Source organism: Canis aureus, chromosome 17 (assembly GCF_053574225.1).
Source record: "Canis aureus isolate CA01 chromosome 17, VMU_Caureus_v.1.0, whole genome shotgun sequence".
Classification (NCBI taxonomy): Eukaryota; Metazoa; Chordata; class Mammalia; order Carnivora; family Canidae; genus Canis; species Canis aureus.
Genome location: NC_135627.1, coordinates 15,146,600 through 15,163,626, shown reverse-complemented (window position 1 = coordinate 15,163,626; position 17,027 = coordinate 15,146,600). Strand labels below are relative to the sequence as shown.

Genomic DNA, 17,027 nt, shown 5'->3' with positions numbered 1-17,027 from the left:
TTAAGCAACCAAGGGGCCAAAGAAAAGGTCACTAGGGAAGTTAGAAAATACTTGGAGGTGAATGAAAATTAAAACACAACATACCAGGAAAAAAAAAAAAGGAAAGCCAAAGCACTGGTCATAGGGAAATTTATAGCATTTTAGTGTAAATGCCTACACTAAAAAAAAAAAAAAAAAAAAAAAAAAATCTCAAGAGACAAAGAAGATTATCTTAAAGAAGCCAATAATCAAGACGATACAGGAATTGCAAATATTTATGTGTCCAGATTGCAGCACCCAAATTTGTAAAGTATATACTAATAAAACAAAAAGGAGATATAGATAAAGACAGCAACACAGTAAGAGTAGGGGACTTTAATACTCTACCCTCAATGATGTATAGGTCATCCTGACACAAACAGGATTTGGACAACACTATATACCAAATGGACCCAACAGACATATACTATCCAACAGCAGCAGAATGCACATTCTTCTCAGTGCACATGGAACATTCTCCAAGACAGATTATACATTAGGGTCACAAAACAAGTCTTTCTAAATTCAAGAAGACTGAAATTATATCAAGTATCTTTTCTGACCACATTGTATAAAACTCAGTAGAAATCAGTAATAGGAGGAAAATTGGAAAATTTACAAATGCATAAAAACTAAACAATACATTCCTGAACAATCAATGGATCAAAGAAGGAATCAAAAGGGAAGTAAAAAATAACTCTGGATTAATGAAAATGGAAACATATATACCAAATTGTATGGGATGCAGTAAAAGCAGTTCAAAGAGGAAAGTTTATAGTTAAAAATGCCAACATTAGGAAAAAAGGAAAGATCTTAAACAATCTAACTTTATACCTCAAAATCTAGAAAAAAAGAACTAAGCTCAAAGTTAGCAGGATGAAGGAAATATAAAGATTAGAGCAGAAAGGGGATCCCTGGGTGGCTCAGCAGTTTGGCGCCTGCCTCTGGCCCAGGGCGTGATCTTGAAGTCCTGGGATCAGGTCCCACATCAGGCTCCCTGCTTCTCCCTCTGCCTGTGTCTCTGCCTCTCTCTCTGTGTCTCTCATGAATAAATAAAATCTTTTTTAAAAAAAGATTAGAGCAGAAAAATAAAAATAGAGAACAGAAAAACAATAGAAAAGGTGAACAAAACTAAGAGTTGGGTTTTTTTTTAAAAAGATAAACAAAATTGACGAACTTTTAGTAGACCACCCAAAAATGGAAAAAGGACTCAACTAAATTATAAATGAAAAGAGGACACATTACAACAGATACTACAGAATTACAAGGATCATTAATAGCCTACTGTGCACAATTATATGCCAATAAACTGGACACTCTCAAAGAAATGGATAAATTCCAGAAACATGTAACCTACCAAGACTGAATCATGGAAACAACAGAAAGAATGAACAGACCAATAATGAATAAGGGCATTGAAGCACCAATCAAACACCTCCCAATAAAGAAAAGTCCAAGACCAGATGGCTTCACTGGAATTCCTTCAAAGGAATTGATACCAGTCCTTCCCATCACACCACCCTTTCAGAACTCAGTAGCCTACCTTAGAGAACCTGACAGCATGGGCGTGCTGTGCAGCCTCCAGCTGAGACTTGGTGAGCTGCAGCTGTTCCTTCAGCATGTCAATCTCACTCTGGAGCTTATCAGTCTGTGCCTTCTGCTTATACTCTGTTGCAACAGAAATATGTTATTAAAATACCACCTCCTCTGAAACCTAACTAAAAATTTACAGGATACAGTCTCATTGATAGGACAAAAACAAAGTGCTCTGACTTGGGATATTATTACTTTTTCATGCCACACAAGCCAATTACTTGCAGCCCTTCGTGTTATGGGGCGCTGAATTACTTGTAGCAGATTCTTTCAGCCACTGTATTGGATTATCCTTCAGAGACAGTGCGAGAGCCCATTCAGGGAACAATAAGGATGACAAGGAATAATCCTGGGCTCCTCTTGGAGATGCCAGTCTCAATGAGAGAAGGGAAGCAAGTTTCTGCTGCAGGTACCACCATACTGGAAATTTCTATGGTCACCAACCTTCTGGCTCCCACCACACTCTTCTGAGAACCCCATCAGTGCTAAGACAAGCAGAGGCTGGCAATCAAAATGCAAACTGGGGCCATAAGCTGTCCATAGGGCCAAAACGAGGTACCAAAAGGTTGTAAAAAGGAAGCAACAAGTGAAAGAGAAGGTACTTATGTACATGTACTTACATGAAGATGTGCACATGACTGAATGGATATACATGTGTCTGTGAGTGTAGACATGAAAGGTATGGAAACCAAAGTAGAAAGTCAGAATCTCAAAGATGACCTGAAGAAATAATACTCATTTCAGAGTCTGAAATACTCTCTGAAACGAGTATGAGATAGAATAAGATACTGAAACAGAAGAGAAAGAAGGTCAGTTTCACACTGAAGAATGGTAGGTTAATTAAAATATTTAATCTTCCCAATTTCTCCAACAAACTGCTAAATTGTATAATGGTCCATGATTTACAAATGGAATTTTCGGCTGTTCGTACTGTTTATACAAAGCTTTAGCTGTTTCCTAAATAAATCTGTCTGAAATAGGCAGGAGTGGAAGCAGACTGGCCCAAAAAGGAGGCTAAAGCAAGCGAGAAGCACACTTGTTGAGATGCTAAAAGCATTTAAACCGTAATGAGAATTTCTGTGGGTTACTGTTCTGTAGGCAATCTGCAGAAAGCTTTGATTTGAGAAGACCTGGCCTTTTTTGTTTGTTTATATTAAGAATATTTACATAACAAGAAACGTGGTTCCTGGAGAAGCACTGAACCCCTGTCCTCTCTTAATTTCCCCCTCTATACATGGTTAATTCACATCAGCACCCAAATACATCTTCCTATCTCCCACATCAAAGGAAACAAAAATTTTGCCTTGGTCCCACATTTCCCTCCAGACAATGCCTCGTGTCTCTGCTGCCCTTCCCCACAAATGGTACTTAAGTAAATATGTACAATGTGATCCCTTGCTCACCTGGTTCTCAGCTTAGCTCACTCCCTTTGGGCTTTTGTTCCCACCAACCCACAGAAGCAGTCATGTCAAGGTCAGCAGCAGCCATCGTGACAGCAAGAATCAATTCTCGGTCCTCATCTTACTCTGTGCCTCAGGAACATTCGGGGAACTGGATACTGCCTGCCTTCCGAAACACTTGTTTCCCTTGGTTTCCATGCCAACACACTCCCCAGGTCTCCCTTCTGCCTCCATGACTATTTCTCACTGCCCTTGGCTGCTCCTCGCATTGGGAGAGCCGCAGGGCTGGCTCTCGGCTGTCTTCCCCTCTCTAGGTGAGCTCATCCAGTCCAGCTCTGCTAAGGACTTCTGGGTTTAGATCTCCAGCCTGGGCCTCTACCTTGACCTCCAGATCCTCTGCACCTCCACTTGGATAGTGACAGAATCGGGACTCAAGTTTACCCTGACCAAAACAAACCCTCTGCCCCTAGGTCCCCATCTCAGGAGCTATCACTGCCATTCACCCAAACGTGTAAGACAAAAAACCCAGGATTGGCTTTCTTTATCTCCTTGCTCTCGTGCAGACTTACACCTCTGCGAGCTCCATGTGTCATGCGTCCTGTCCATCCTCACTTCTCTGGTCTTCCCTGGTACCGTCTCCATCCCACTGCCATGTCACTCACCTGGGCTACTCTGGCAGCCTCCCTCATTCTTCCACCTGCTTCCACCATTGCCGCACTCTCCACCAGCAGCTGCCCATATTCCCAGCCTTCGAAGGTCCCAGGTGACCTGACCCCCTCCCCTCCAAAGCCCTGTTTTGCACACTACTGCCTTGTTCATTCTACTCACTAACCTTCTGTGCGTTCCTCAAACACACCGTGCTGCCCACCCCCACCAAACAATCAGAGCTCCCCCTGCCTGGGATATTCACTTCCCAGACTTTCCCCACGCTGGGACCTCCACGTCATTCCCATCTCTGATCCAACAGCATTTCCTCAGTGAAGCCTTTGCTGACTACCTCCAGCCCATTCTTCCTATTTTATTTTCTTTGTAGCCTCTGCCAGCATTTGAAAAGAACTACTCATTTGTTTGTTGAAGTGCGTCTCCTCTGCCCCTCTTAGCAGATCATAAGACTCCAGAGGGCAGGACTTGGTCTAGTTCGCTTGCACCCAAATCCCCCGGCCTGGTGCCGTGCATGGCACCTAGTAGGGGCTCAGTATTTATTTAATGAATGAACAAAAACTATGATACTTTCTTTTAAAAGGGTCGAGAGATGCACTGGACTATGTCTTACTGAAAGGAGAAAAAGGTACCAAAGGGAAGACAGCTCTTTGAAGTTGAGCCCATGACTTACCGAGGTGAGAATCTTCAGGGTGGCGCCGCTGGATGTGACTTTGTAGAAAAGCTTGGTTCATAAAGGCCTTGTCACAAAAATGGCACTGGAAAGGAGACAGCAACAAATCCAAGTGTCTATAATGAGTCTGTAATGAGTCCTTCCACCTAAGTTTAATTTTTTTTAAAGATTTTTATTTATTTATTTATTTATTTATTTGAGGAAAAGTGAGCACGAGCAGGGGGGAAGGAAAGAGGGAGATGGAGAAACAGGCTCCCCACTGAGCAGGGAGCACGTTGCAGGACTTGGTCCCAGGACCCTGGGATCATGGCCTGAACTGAAGGCAGATGCTTAACCACCTGAGCCACCCAGGTGCCCCTCACCTAAGTTCAATTAAAATTGGGATACCTAAGGCACCACCTCCTCTTGGGAATTCTTCCCCCAAAGATACCATCCTACCAGGAAATACTAAAAACAGGACTAAAAAGACTACTATAAACCAGGGTGTTCTCCCCAAACTGAGCACAAGGCAGTGAAAACCATCTCTTGACACCTAAAGTAGCCCATTCCGGTGCCTAGAGGAACCCCGATGCTGTTCCCGTTAGACAGAAGGTTCCCAGCCTGTCACCAACTTGTCTGGGACACTCCAGCCACATCAGTCTTCTTTCTGTCCCAAAAGCAGGCCAATTTCCTCTACATCAGCTCATGCCCCACCTGGATCTTTCTCAGACTTTCCCCCCTTGGCTCCTGCCTGACATTCAGGAATTGCTCAGCAAGCATCTTCCACACTGGGGAGGAATGGCATGTTTTCCACAAGACCTTCACGGGTGAAAAAAAAAAAAGACCCTCACGGGTGGTCTTCCTGCCGGTCACTGTCCCGGCACACTGTCTTATTTTCAACATTGCACATCTCACCAGTTACTATTTCCACATTTATATACTTCACTTGTTCACCATCTCCTGCCCAATGCCTCCTGGTTCCAGAATGTCATATTCCTGACAGCATGGGCTCTTGCCTATCTTATTCAGAGCATTTGCTCTAGAGTCCAGCAATAATAAATGACCACATGCTTAGAAATGTTTAGCCTCCTAAAATGAATTTCACTGAAAAAATAATCAGTTTTACCAATATCTCCATTTTCCACTTTAATACTGATTCAAATTTTAAGCAAAAATTCAACTTGCTTCATCTATACCTTTGTCCCTGGATCATGCTGAATTAAACCCTGGATGTTATGTATTTTCATTTGTTAGTATATTTTCAATTGTTACAATCTATCTCTAAAAGGACTTACTATGAACACAATCCTAATATTATTAGTCCACCTTTTAAAATGTGAAAATTGCTTAATAACAACACATTAAAAATATTTGTTTCCAATATTTCACACACTGTCTTAGAAAAAAATTTTACTTTGTTTGGAGTCAGGATCCAAATAAGCCCATATCCTGCAACTGCTCATCATGTCTCTCAACTCTTTTTAGATCTATAGATTGCCCTGCATCTCTCTTTTTCCTTGCAATTCATTTGTCGAAGAAACTGACCATGCGTCAGAATCTTTGACTATCTTTCCAGCCTTCTCTGCTGCTTGATGACTGTTGGGTTTCCTTATGGTACATAATGGACTGCCCATGTGACTCAGGTATCAGTGCGGAGCTATGCACAGCACTGGAGAAAAGAAAGGATGAAGAAACCTAGAATATGTGACTTTTAATTTCTAAAAATGGAAAATAGATATTTTAACCATTTGAGTAATACAGAAAAGCTATGAGCTCAGGGTAAGAAGGTGTTCCCACTCCATAAAGAATAACCTGACATTTTGACTGCATCAAGATGAAAAACATCTGGGGTGACTCAGTGATTTAGTCAGTTAAGTGTTTGCCTTCAGCTCTAAGCATAATCTTGGGGTCCTGGGATAGAGCTCCAGATCAGGCTCCCTGCTTAACGGGGAGCCTGCTTCTCCCTCTCCCCCTCTGCCCCAACTCTGGCTCGTGTGCACTCTCTGCACTCTCTCATTCTCTCTCTCAAATAAATAGAATCTTTAAAAATAAAAATTAAAGATGAAAAATTTCTATTTGACAAAAACACCAAAATAAAATTAAAAGACTTCATTCCCAGATATGCAGGTAAGAAGCTTGAAAATTGCCACTCCATCCTTATAATAAGTAAAAAGCTGAACTAAAAAATCAACAACTCTTCTTGGATCCATAGGAGAGGAGAAGACACAGGGCAAACCAAGCTTGTAGAAACAGACATTGCTCTGGAAGTCTTTGCTAATGTATTACAGCAAGAAAAAGAAGTAACAAATATACAGACTGAGAAGGAAGACACAAAATTTTCCTTGTTTGTAGATGATACTAATGTCTACATAGAAAATAGAATTGACAACAAAAACCCTCTGGTACTAATATAATTGTACAGCAAAATTGCAGGATATAAGGTTTATATACTATAAAGTCAATTGTTTTCCTATATTCTGGTAATGAAAAAGTGGAATTTGAAATTCAAAACATACCACCATTTACATTAGTACCCCCAAAAATGAGTTCTTAGGTATGAATCCAACAAAATATGTACAAGATCTATATAGGGATGCCTCGGTGGCTCGGTGGTTGAGCATCTGCCTTTGGCTCAGGATAGATCCTGGTCCAGAATCAAGTCCCGCATCAGGCTCCCCTCAAGGAGCCTGCTTCTTCCTCTGCCTATGTCTCTGCCTCTCTTTCTATGTCTTTCATGAATAAAATAAATAAAATCTAAAAAAAAAAAAGATCTATGTGAAGAAAGCTTCAAAGTTCTGAAGAACAAATCAAGAAGAACTAAGTAAGTGACTATCCATATTAATGGATATGAGGACTCAATATTGTCAAGATGTCAATTCTCCCTAACTTGATCTATGGATTCAATGCAATCCCAATCCAAATCCCAGGCAGTGATTCGTGAATAGCAACCAACTGATTCTAAAGTTTGTTAAAAGACGCAGAATAGCCCACATGGTATTGAAGGAGACAGGCAAAATTGGAGGACTGATGCTTCTCAATTTTAAGACTCACTACATAAAGCTATAGTAGTCAAGACACTGTGGTATCATCTAAAGAACAGACAGACAGGACAGCCCCAGTGGCCCAGCGGTTCAGTGCTGCCTTCGGCCCGGGGTGTGATCCTGGAGACCCGGGATTGAGTCCCATGTCGGGCTCCCTGCATGGAGCCTGCTTCTCCCTCTGCCTGTGTCTCTGCCTCTCTCTCTCTCTGTGTGTGTCTGTCATGAATCAATCAGTCAATCAATCAATCTTTAAAAAAAAAAAAAAAAAGACAGAAACACTGGAGCAGAAGACAGAGCCCAGAAACAAGCCCATATAAATATCATCACCTGAATTTTGACAAAGAAGCAAAAACAATACAACGAAACAAAGATAGTTTCTTCAACTATGTCCAGCCCTGGAACAACTGGACATCCACATGCAAAAAAGAACGCCAATACAGACTTCATATCCTTCACAAAATCTAACTCAAAATGGATCAAAGACCTAAATGTAAAATATAAGTGGATCACACACCTATAAAACTCCTAAAAAATTACATAGAAGAAAACCTTGATGGCTGCAGTAATGCCTTTTTAGATATAACACGAAAGGCACAATCCATGAAAGAAATAATTGATAAGCAGGACTTCATTAAAATTCAGAACTTCTGCAAAAGACAATGTGAAGAAAACGAGAAAACACCCACAGACTGGGAGAAAACGTGCAAAACACATGACTGATAAAGAGCTGTTATCTAAAATATATAAAAACTCTTAAAACTCAACTAAAAGAAAACAAACAACTAAAACACAGATATTCTTCAGTAGGTGAACAAATAAACTGTGGTCCATCTAAACAATGGGATATTATTCAACACTTAAAAGAAAGAAGCCATCAAGTCAGGAAAAGACATGGAAAAACATTAAATGCATATTACTAAAGAAAAGAAATCAATCTGAAAAGGCTACATCCTGAGTGATTCCAACTATATGACATTCTGGAAAAAGCAAAATGACAGACAGTAAAAACAGTGGTTGCCAGAGGTTGGATGGGGATGCAGAGAATGAATTAGGTCATAGCATTATCAGATGCATATTTTATTTAATTTTTTAAAAGATTTTATTTATTTATTCATGAGAGACACAGAGAGAGGCAGAGGCAGAGACATAGGCAGAGGGAGAAGCAGGCTCCATGCAGGAAGCCCGATTCAGAACTCGATCCTGGGACTGCAGTTTCTCGCCCTGAGCCAAAGGCAGACGCTCAACCACTGAGCCACCCAAGGCAAGGCGTCCCTCAGATGCATATTTTAATCTATGTCTCTCTAACTGCAAAATGCATGCTTTTTCTTCCCCCAACACTCATCTCCAGTTCTGAGACCCCAAAAAAACTGCAACCAGGGTCAGAAATTCACTGACAGATTCCAAAATCTGCCCATGGTGCTAAAGCATGGAGAGGAATCTAAGTCTTCCAGCTATGAAAACAAAAGGTCTTCTTGGAATGAGTCTAAGTTCTGTTATGATCCACTGGGGTTTTTAAATTTTTAATTAAAAAAAATTATTGGAGGGACGCCTGGGTGGCTCAGTGGTTGAGTGTCTGCCTTCGGCTTAGGGCGTGATCCCAGAGTCCCAAGATCCAGTCTCATACCAGGCTCCCTGCGGAAAGACTGTCTCTCCCTCTGCCTGTGTCTCTGCCTCTCTCTCCATGTCTTTAATAAATAAATACAATCTTTAAAAAATATATAAAAAATAATTTGATAGCCAAATCTTTGGTATAGATTTGCCTTTACACATGGCCACAATATTTCCTCAGCTGTTGGAGGTCTCACAAATTCAGGGACCCCTTGGTGGCGCAGCGGTTTGGCGCCTGCCTTTGGCCCAGGGCGCGATCCTGGAGACCCGGGATCGAATCCCACGTCAGGCTCCCGGTGCATGGAGCCTGCTTCTCCCTCTGCCTGTGTCTCTGCCTCTCTCTCTCTCTGTGACTATCATAAGTAAATAAAAATTAAAATAAAAAAAATAAATAAATAAACACAAATTCATGAGATGCCTGGGCGGCTGAGTCGGTTAAGCATCTGCCTTCGACTCAGGGCGTGATCCCGAGGGTCCTGGGACTGAGCTCCACATCAGGCTCCCTGCTTAGTGGGGAGCCTGCTTTGCCCTCTCCCTCTGCCCCTCTTCCCTGCTTGTGCTTGCTCTCTCTCTATCCCATGCTCTCTCTCAAATAGATACAATCTTTAAAAAACAAAAACACAAATTGATGACTGTAGGCTAAAGTCAAGTAGCTATTTCAACAAAATCAAGGGTCTTCCTGTAAATTTTATCATAGGTCGAATATCCCTAAACACAGGAACCTGAAGTTAAAATAATCATAACACCTTGGAATCCCAGCTAGCTTATGCATCAACTTTTCTTAGCAGCAGTCTTGACTTCCCGTGTCTGAATCACTGATTCTTACAGCATCAGCACTGCAACCACTATTTAGCTCCTAGGAAAGGTGTGAGGATTCACATACATCACAGGTAGTCACAGCTCACTACCAAGAAGCCACTGTGGAAATCAACATGCACACATCAGATGCTGTTTGCTGACTTCCTTATGCCACACATGCATTATCTCATGGAATTCCCAGAATAGTCCTAAAAGTTACCTACTACTAATGTTCTCATTTTCCAGATGAGGAAACGGAGGTCTAGGCGTTAAGTGACTTGCATAGTAGAATAGTTAGGATTCAAACCCATGCAGTCTAACTCTGGAATTGTCTCCCTAAAGGGCTCACACTGCTCAGAGACTCCACGAAGACATAATGGCAAGCCACCAAAGACAGCAGAGTGTGTCTACACTCGGCTAAATAGAAAAAAGTGGTCTGGTCACTTCTATTTTTTCACGGTCACACCTAGGCACACTATACACCTGGTCATTCAGAGTCTGCTGAGTGGCCAAGTTGGCAGGTATCACTCATTTCATAAAACTGAGCCATTATCTTTATTCACGCACATCATTCATACTTGAAAATCTTTACAACAGCTATTTCTATGGTAACCAAAAGAATGAAAAAATGTTCATAAACATAAAATTTCTGTATGTTTTGGTTTTAATATTTTACCGATTACCACCAATGCTAAACGTTTTTTAAAAAAAGATTTTATTTATTCATTCATGAGAAACACAGAGAGAGAGGCAGACATAGAGAGAGGGAGAAGCAGGCTCCTCTAAAGAGCCAGATGCGGAACTCCATCCCCAGACAGGGACCACGCCCTAAGCCAAAGGCAGATGCTCAACCGCTGAGCCACCCAGGCATCCCTAAACTATTTTTTTTTTTTGAAGATTCATTTATTTTAGAGAGAGAGAGAGAAAGAGAGAGCCAGAGAGCACATTGGGGAGGGATACAGGGAGAGAGAATCTCAAGCAGACTCCGTGCTGAGCCTGGAGCCTGATGTAGGGCTCAATCTCACAAACCTGCAAGATCATGACCCAAGTGGAAACCAAGAGTCAGATGCTCAATCGACTGAGCCATCCAGGCTCCCCAAGCTAAACAATTTTTAATGTCTAAGTAGAACCCATTCTACTCATTGTATAATAAATATATTTATAAAACGCCTATCAGCACTATTTTTAAGTACATAGTTTCTAAATGGCACTTATGAAACAAATAGGCAACGAGCAACATCATGTGTCATTTGAGGATTATACCTCAGGGTTGTATACCCAAGGCTGACCACTAAGCCTTTCTGACAGTATTCTCTGCCAACTGTTCATCTATCTTAAGTTCATTTTTCCCATGGCTCCTGCTGCTGAGTCGGTCCCCTTTTTTTTTTTTTAATTTTATTTTTATTTATTTATTTTTTTTGAGTCAGTCCTTAAGCACTATGAACCACCCCATTATCTGTGCGTAAGCCCAGTCCTCTGCAATCACTCATACCACTAGTACCTAAGTCCACTGAAGCTTTTTTTTTTAATAAACTTTACTCCTACTGTGGAGCTCGAAGTCACAACCCTAAGTTCATGCTCTACTGACTGAACCAGCCAGGCATCCCATTCCCTGAGGTCTTTTAACTCTTCTTTGGCCAAAGGGACTACAATATAAGGAAATAAAATCAATCTCATCAGCCTGTTGTTTACTTTGATATCTTTATCCAACATTGTTGATACCCTTTGCGATTCCTCCACCTAATTGATAAAAAAAAAAAAAAATAAGTACACTGATTTCTGTATACCCAAAAATTACAATATTTATCTTGAGCTCAATGTCTAACCCATAGTAGTGATTAAGAGCAGAAAAGCAAGAGGTTTTACTTCTTTAAATACTGTTGTTTTACTAATAAAATATATTTTAAATATAACCTGTTCAATTAAAACACACTGTTGGGGGCAGCCCAGGTGGCTTAGTGGTTTAGCACCGCCTTTGGCCCAGGGTGTAATCCTGGAGACCTGGGATCCAGGCCCATGTCGGGCTCCCTGTAGGGAGCCTGCTTCTCCCTCTGCCTGTGTCTCTGCCTTTCTCTCTCTCTTTCTGTGTCTCTCATGAATAAATAAACAAAATCTTAAAAAAAAAAAAAAAAGAAACACACTGTCGTTCTTTATCACTAATATCATTAGTCAGTGTTTTTGTACTCAGGAGATATACACATTGAAATGGTCAGGAGCCGGAAACTCACTGTTGAATGGTTCAAAAAACAATAGTATGTACATAGAGACTGAGTAAACAAAGCAACTGTGGTAAATGTTAATAACTGGAGAATCTGGGTGAGGGGTTTATGAAGTTCTTTGCGCTATTCTTACAACTTTTCTGTAAGTCTGAAAATATTTTGAAATAAAACCCCCACAAATTTAGTCATACCAGATCAAGGGGGGGGGGGTGCAGACCTCAACAGCAATTTGTACATGGTTTATTCCTCATTATATCGATTAGGACGCAGTTTCTTAAACAACCTGCATGTAGATGGCTTTAAAACAACACTGCGGAGGTTGTTTCATTATTAATCCTACGGTCGTCTATGGAAGGTAATGAACCATGTCGCTTGTTGGTTACAATCACCGCTCCGCTTACCTACTGAGAAATGGGGTGGGAGGAAGCAGTGATCTGGGAAAGGGATTCTCAACATCCTGGCCGGTGGGGATGGAGAGTTTCCCTGGGTTATGAATTGGAATCACAAGGCAGTGTCCCACCTGGTAGTAGCTGGCTTTGGCCTCGATCATCAGCTGCTGGGTGGAGATCATCTTCTTCCTGCGTTTACACTCTTCCTTGAGTAACTTAATCTCCCCGGCCTGCTTGCTGAGGAGCGTCCTGCTCTGCTCACCCTCCTCCAGGCTCAGGCGCAGGCGCTCCTCCAGGTGGTGCAGCTGCGAGGTGAGGAACTCCTGCGAGTGCAGCAGGTACTCGATGGTGAGCTGCGCCAGGCGGATGAGCTTCAGCAGCACCGGGTCCACCCCCGACTGGCAGTGGGCGCACTTCTCGTCCTCCAGCTTGCAGAAGGTGATGTTCATGATGTTCTCCTGCAGCGTCAGCACGTCCACGGCCCCCGCCACCTTGTCCACGTCGATGGCGCTCAGCCGCCGCCAGTCCACGCTCTCCAGCCGAGGCCGGAACTGGAAGCAGGGCAGGGGGCCCGACGCCGCGCGGTGGGGGGCACAGGCCATCGCGGCGGCTGCGGGGGCGCCGGGGCCCTCGGGGCAGCCGGCCAGCGGGTAGTAGACGTGCTTCTGGAAGGGCTGCGGGGAGCGGACGGCGTGGGGATGCGGAGGGGGGCCGCCGCGGCCGGGGCTGGCGAGGGGGGCCGCCCCCCGCCCCGCGTCCCCCGGGCAGCGCCACCTCCCCGCCCTTACCATGCTGGGGAGAAAATCCGCCGCCTCCGCTGGCCTCCGAGGAGGGGGCGGGCCGGGCCGCCTCCCGGGCCGCCGCCGCCCCACCCCTCGGGAGCGGGAGGTGGCCGGGTCTCGCGCGGCGGCGGCGGCGGCGGCGGCGGCCAGGCCGTTGCTATGGCAGCGCCGCTGCGGGGCCGGGAGCGGAGGGCGCGCCTGCCCCCAGGGCCGTCAGCGTGCGCCCGGGGCCCTGCGGGACCGGAGGAGACCCGTGGGCGAGCGCGTCCTCCCGAGAGGGCACCCCGGGCCACTCCCCTCCCTGGCTCCGGCTCTGGGGCTGACGCTCCACGATGCCCCTTGGGGAACCCCAACCCCGGGGCACTCCTGGTCCCAGCCGCCAGCCTCTGGTTATTCACTCCTGTCCCCCTCGGTGTGGAGATGAGAAATGCCTATGATCCTCATCTTTTATACGCAACTTAAAAAACGTCAAGCAGGGGGATCCCTGGGTGGCGCGGCGGTTTGGCGCCTGCCTTTGGCCCAGGGCGCGATCCTGGAGACCCGGGATGGAATCCCACGTGAGGCTCCCGGTGCAGGGAGCCTGCTTCTCCCTCTGCCTGTGTCTCTGCCTCTCTCTCTCTCTCTCTATGTGTAACTATCATAAATAAATTTAAAAAAATAAAAACATTAAAAAAATAAAAAAGTTACGCAGCAAAACTATGTAAAATTACATGAGATGTTGGGGAATTGGCTGCAAAAGAACAAGAACACTCTTGCAGTATAACAGAAATATTCTACATTTTGATTGTATATTTTGTTTTTTTGTTTGTTTTTTTATTGTGTATTTTGATTGTTGATTACCTGGGTATATACATTGTCAAAAAATGTATCGAATTGTACATCGAAAATTAAGGGTGCATTTGTATATTATGCGTCAACAAAATTGGTTAAAATATTAAATTTGTGGAGTAGCTAACTATGTTTGATGGCAGGCTCTCTGAATTTCTTTTTTTTTTTCTCTCTCTCTCTCTCTCTGAATTTCTTACACCCAACACACTTTTTTTTAGATGCTTTCTTCCTCTGAGTTGCCTACCTAAATATAATCTACTGATGATAGAGGGCAGGCCCGGTGGCGCAGCGGTTTAGCGCCGCCTGCAGCCTGGGGTGTGATCCTGGGGACCCTGGATTGAGTCCCACATCAGGCTCCCTGCATGGAGCCTGCTTCTACCTCTGGCTGTGCCTCTGCCCACCCCCACCCACCCACCCCCCACCCCCCGCCCCTCTCCTCTCTGTCTCTATGAATAAATAAATACAATCTTAAAAAAAAACAAGATACACAAATCAAGCAACTTCCCTAGATATTAGTACTTCACTTGTCTTTCCAAAAGGATACATTTTCAAAATGTGAACTTAAAAAAAAGTTTAAATGGAGAACTTTAATCAGCTTTGTACCATTAAGCTTTAGCAGGCCCTGTTATTTACCTTAAAAACTTGTGTGGCAGCTGCATTGTTATCTGGAGAGGCTAAAATATCTCTAGCAGCAACTTGCGGATCACAGGCCTTTCATTCTTGGGGGTTTTTTGGGTGCCCGTAGCTACCACAGAGATCAGTGAGCTGAAGAAAAGCCACACACATTCGTCAATCCACCGGGGATTCCCTGCTTGGAACAACCCTCAGGAATTTTGTTTTCTTTCCTAACAGCCATATATGTGAATAGAAGAAAGGAAAATACAATCCAGAGTAACTTAAAGCAAAGTTGTAATATCAAATATTTTTAGCACTTTCCAGATACCGTGAACTAGAAATAAACCCACATATAAACATCCAGGAAATGGAGCATGCACTTCATAGGACTTCATACAAACTGTACATCCAAATCGCTTGTAATGGGCCTTTGGGGGAAAAAAAAAGAACCATTAACGGTTCACTGCAGCTGGCATAAAGACTTACAGACCTAGGTTCAAAGTTTGATTCTGCCATTTACTCGCTGCTTGACCCAGGACAGGTTATGTCCGCGCATGCCCCGGCTTCCCAACCTGTTTGGAGGCCGTGAGGATACCGACCTGGCAGGTCTGCGGACGGTGGGCTCCATCCACTGGGCTGCGGGGTCCGCGGGAACAAGGGCCGGGCTCCTCTTGCTCGCCGTTATGTGTCCTCAGCACCTAGCAAAGGACAGGCGGGGAGGGCTGAGAATCTGCCAAAGGGACACGTGGGTAAAGAATGACTGAATGAACTGGGCGTAGGTCAGCTCCCAGGCCGTATCCCTCCTATTTTCTGCGCCTCTGGCGGGTTCGGGGCTGCCCGGGGCGGTGGGCCCAGGCCCGGGGCCGAGCTGGGGCTCCCCGCGCGCCCCCGCGGCGGTCGGAGGCGGCGCGGGCGGGGCTGGCTGGGGTCGCCGCCGCCACCTGGGCGCACCGAGCCGCGCTGCCTGCCCCCCGCGCCCCGCGCTCGGGTCTCGGCCCCAAGATGGCCGGAACAGGAAAGAAGAAAGAAGGGGCACGTTTTCGCGGCCCCTCCGCCCCCCATCCCGGGGCTGGGCTGCGGCGCGGCGCCTCGGGCCGCGGGCTCGCTGCGGGGACAAAGGCCGGGCTCCCGGGCTCCGGGGCTCCGGGGAAGGCTGGGCGCCGCGGGGGCGAGGGGGAGCGGGCGAGGGGGAGCGGGGCGCGGGGGCGAGGGGGAGCGGGGGCGAGGGGGAGCGGGCGAGGGGGAGCGGGCGAGAGGGAGCGGGGCGCGGGGGCGAGGGGGAGCGGGGCGCGCGGGCGAGGGGGAGCGGGGCGCGCGGGCGAGGGGGAGCGGGGCGCGCGGGCGGCAGCATCACCCCGAGGTCTGCGGGGCCCGGTAGGCTCCCAGGGGCTCCCGGCGCAGCCCGGGCCTCGGCTCACCCCAGCTGCGCGCTCCGGGGCGGGTGCCGGACGCTGCGGGCGGACGGGGGCGGGCGGGGGCGGCGCTGGGGACCAGACCCCAGAGGCGCCGCTGGCTCAAGGCGGGGCCCACGGAGGCCGCGGAGCGGCGGGGCGGCAGCGGCAGCGGCAGCGGCAGCGGCGGGCCGGCTCCGTCCTCCAGGGCGCAGAATGCAGCCTGTCTGGTTTGGGCAAGTCGTGGCGCGGCGGGCCTGGCGCCGTTCGGGCCCTCGCAGACTCCCGGCCGGGGCTCCTCGGGTCCCCCACCCCCCTCCCGCCCCCTCCCCTCTGCGGTCTCCCTCCGGCCTCTCCTCTCCGCGTCCCGGCTCCTCTGGCAGCTGGGCGGGACCGTGCGCGTCTACACCGCAGCGCTAAAATGCGCTCCGCCAATCCGGCTGTGGGCGCAGACACGTGGTGCCGGCGAGCGCTCTGTTGCTGGCGGGGGATGATCTCCCCGGGAAGGCTTTTCAAAGAGAAACCAGATTCTCTCCAGCCCTGCGGCTGGCCCGGCCTTCAGCTGGCTGATTTACTGTGTAGGTGCTTCGTGTGAAATCTCCCCCAAGAAGAGATGCATTTTAATCGCTGAAGCCTGCAGATGCAAGATGCAAGGAACCTCGAACAGGCCATCTAAGGCAGCTCGGCTTTAGACTCGACTAACGTGGGAAACGGGATTAGGCGCTCTTCGAGCAAGCCCACGAGGATTAGACCCATCTAAATGTCCGCATCTCTTCCGGTGATGTCCACTTTAGGACGCAAAGCAAGGCTCTCTGTTGGTGGAAAGTTTGGCAGTGGGAGAGGAGATGTCGTAGGACAAGAGTAGTGTGACTGTATTTTTAACCTGAAATTGGAACACTTGGTCTGACAATTGGGCAAAATTCGGTATTTTAAAATAAGGAGTAATCCAGAAAGTATGCATATAGCATTTTTTTACAACCATGAGATCGATCCAGATGGAGGAATTTGAGTGCATCGCAAAATGTTAGTGTCT

General features: G+C 46.3%; 1 protein-coding gene across 6 annotated transcripts in view; it reads right to left on the bottom strand.

Moving 5' to 3' along the window:
* The window catches only part of DZIP1 (DAZ interacting zinc finger protein 1), a 55,072-nt gene extending 38,770 nt beyond the window's left edge, over positions 1-16,302 (bottom strand). For 2 of the 6 annotated variants that reach the window (XM_077855172.1, XM_077855176.1), the window contains exons 1-7: positions 16,022-16,299; positions 15,203-15,301; positions 14,622-14,753; positions 13,167-13,392; positions 12,510-13,052; positions 4,345-4,429; positions 1,562-1,686 (exon numbers count right to left, since the gene is read on the bottom strand). In XM_077855172.1, coding sequence (XP_077711298.1) covers positions 1,562-1,686; positions 4,345-4,429; positions 12,510-13,052; positions 13,167-13,169 — 756 coding nt within the window. In that variant the 5' untranslated portion in view covers positions 13,170-13,392; positions 14,622-14,753; positions 15,203-15,301; positions 16,022-16,299. Of the gene's footprint in view, positions 1-1,561; positions 1,687-4,344; positions 4,430-12,509; positions 13,053-13,166; positions 13,393-14,621; positions 14,768-15,202; positions 15,302-16,021 lie in introns of those variants that run through there. The other 4 variants (XM_077855177.1, XM_077855175.1, XM_077855174.1 and 1 more) reach the window with 4 other exon arrangements.
* Between the last annotated feature and the right edge of the window lie 725 nt (positions 16,303-17,027).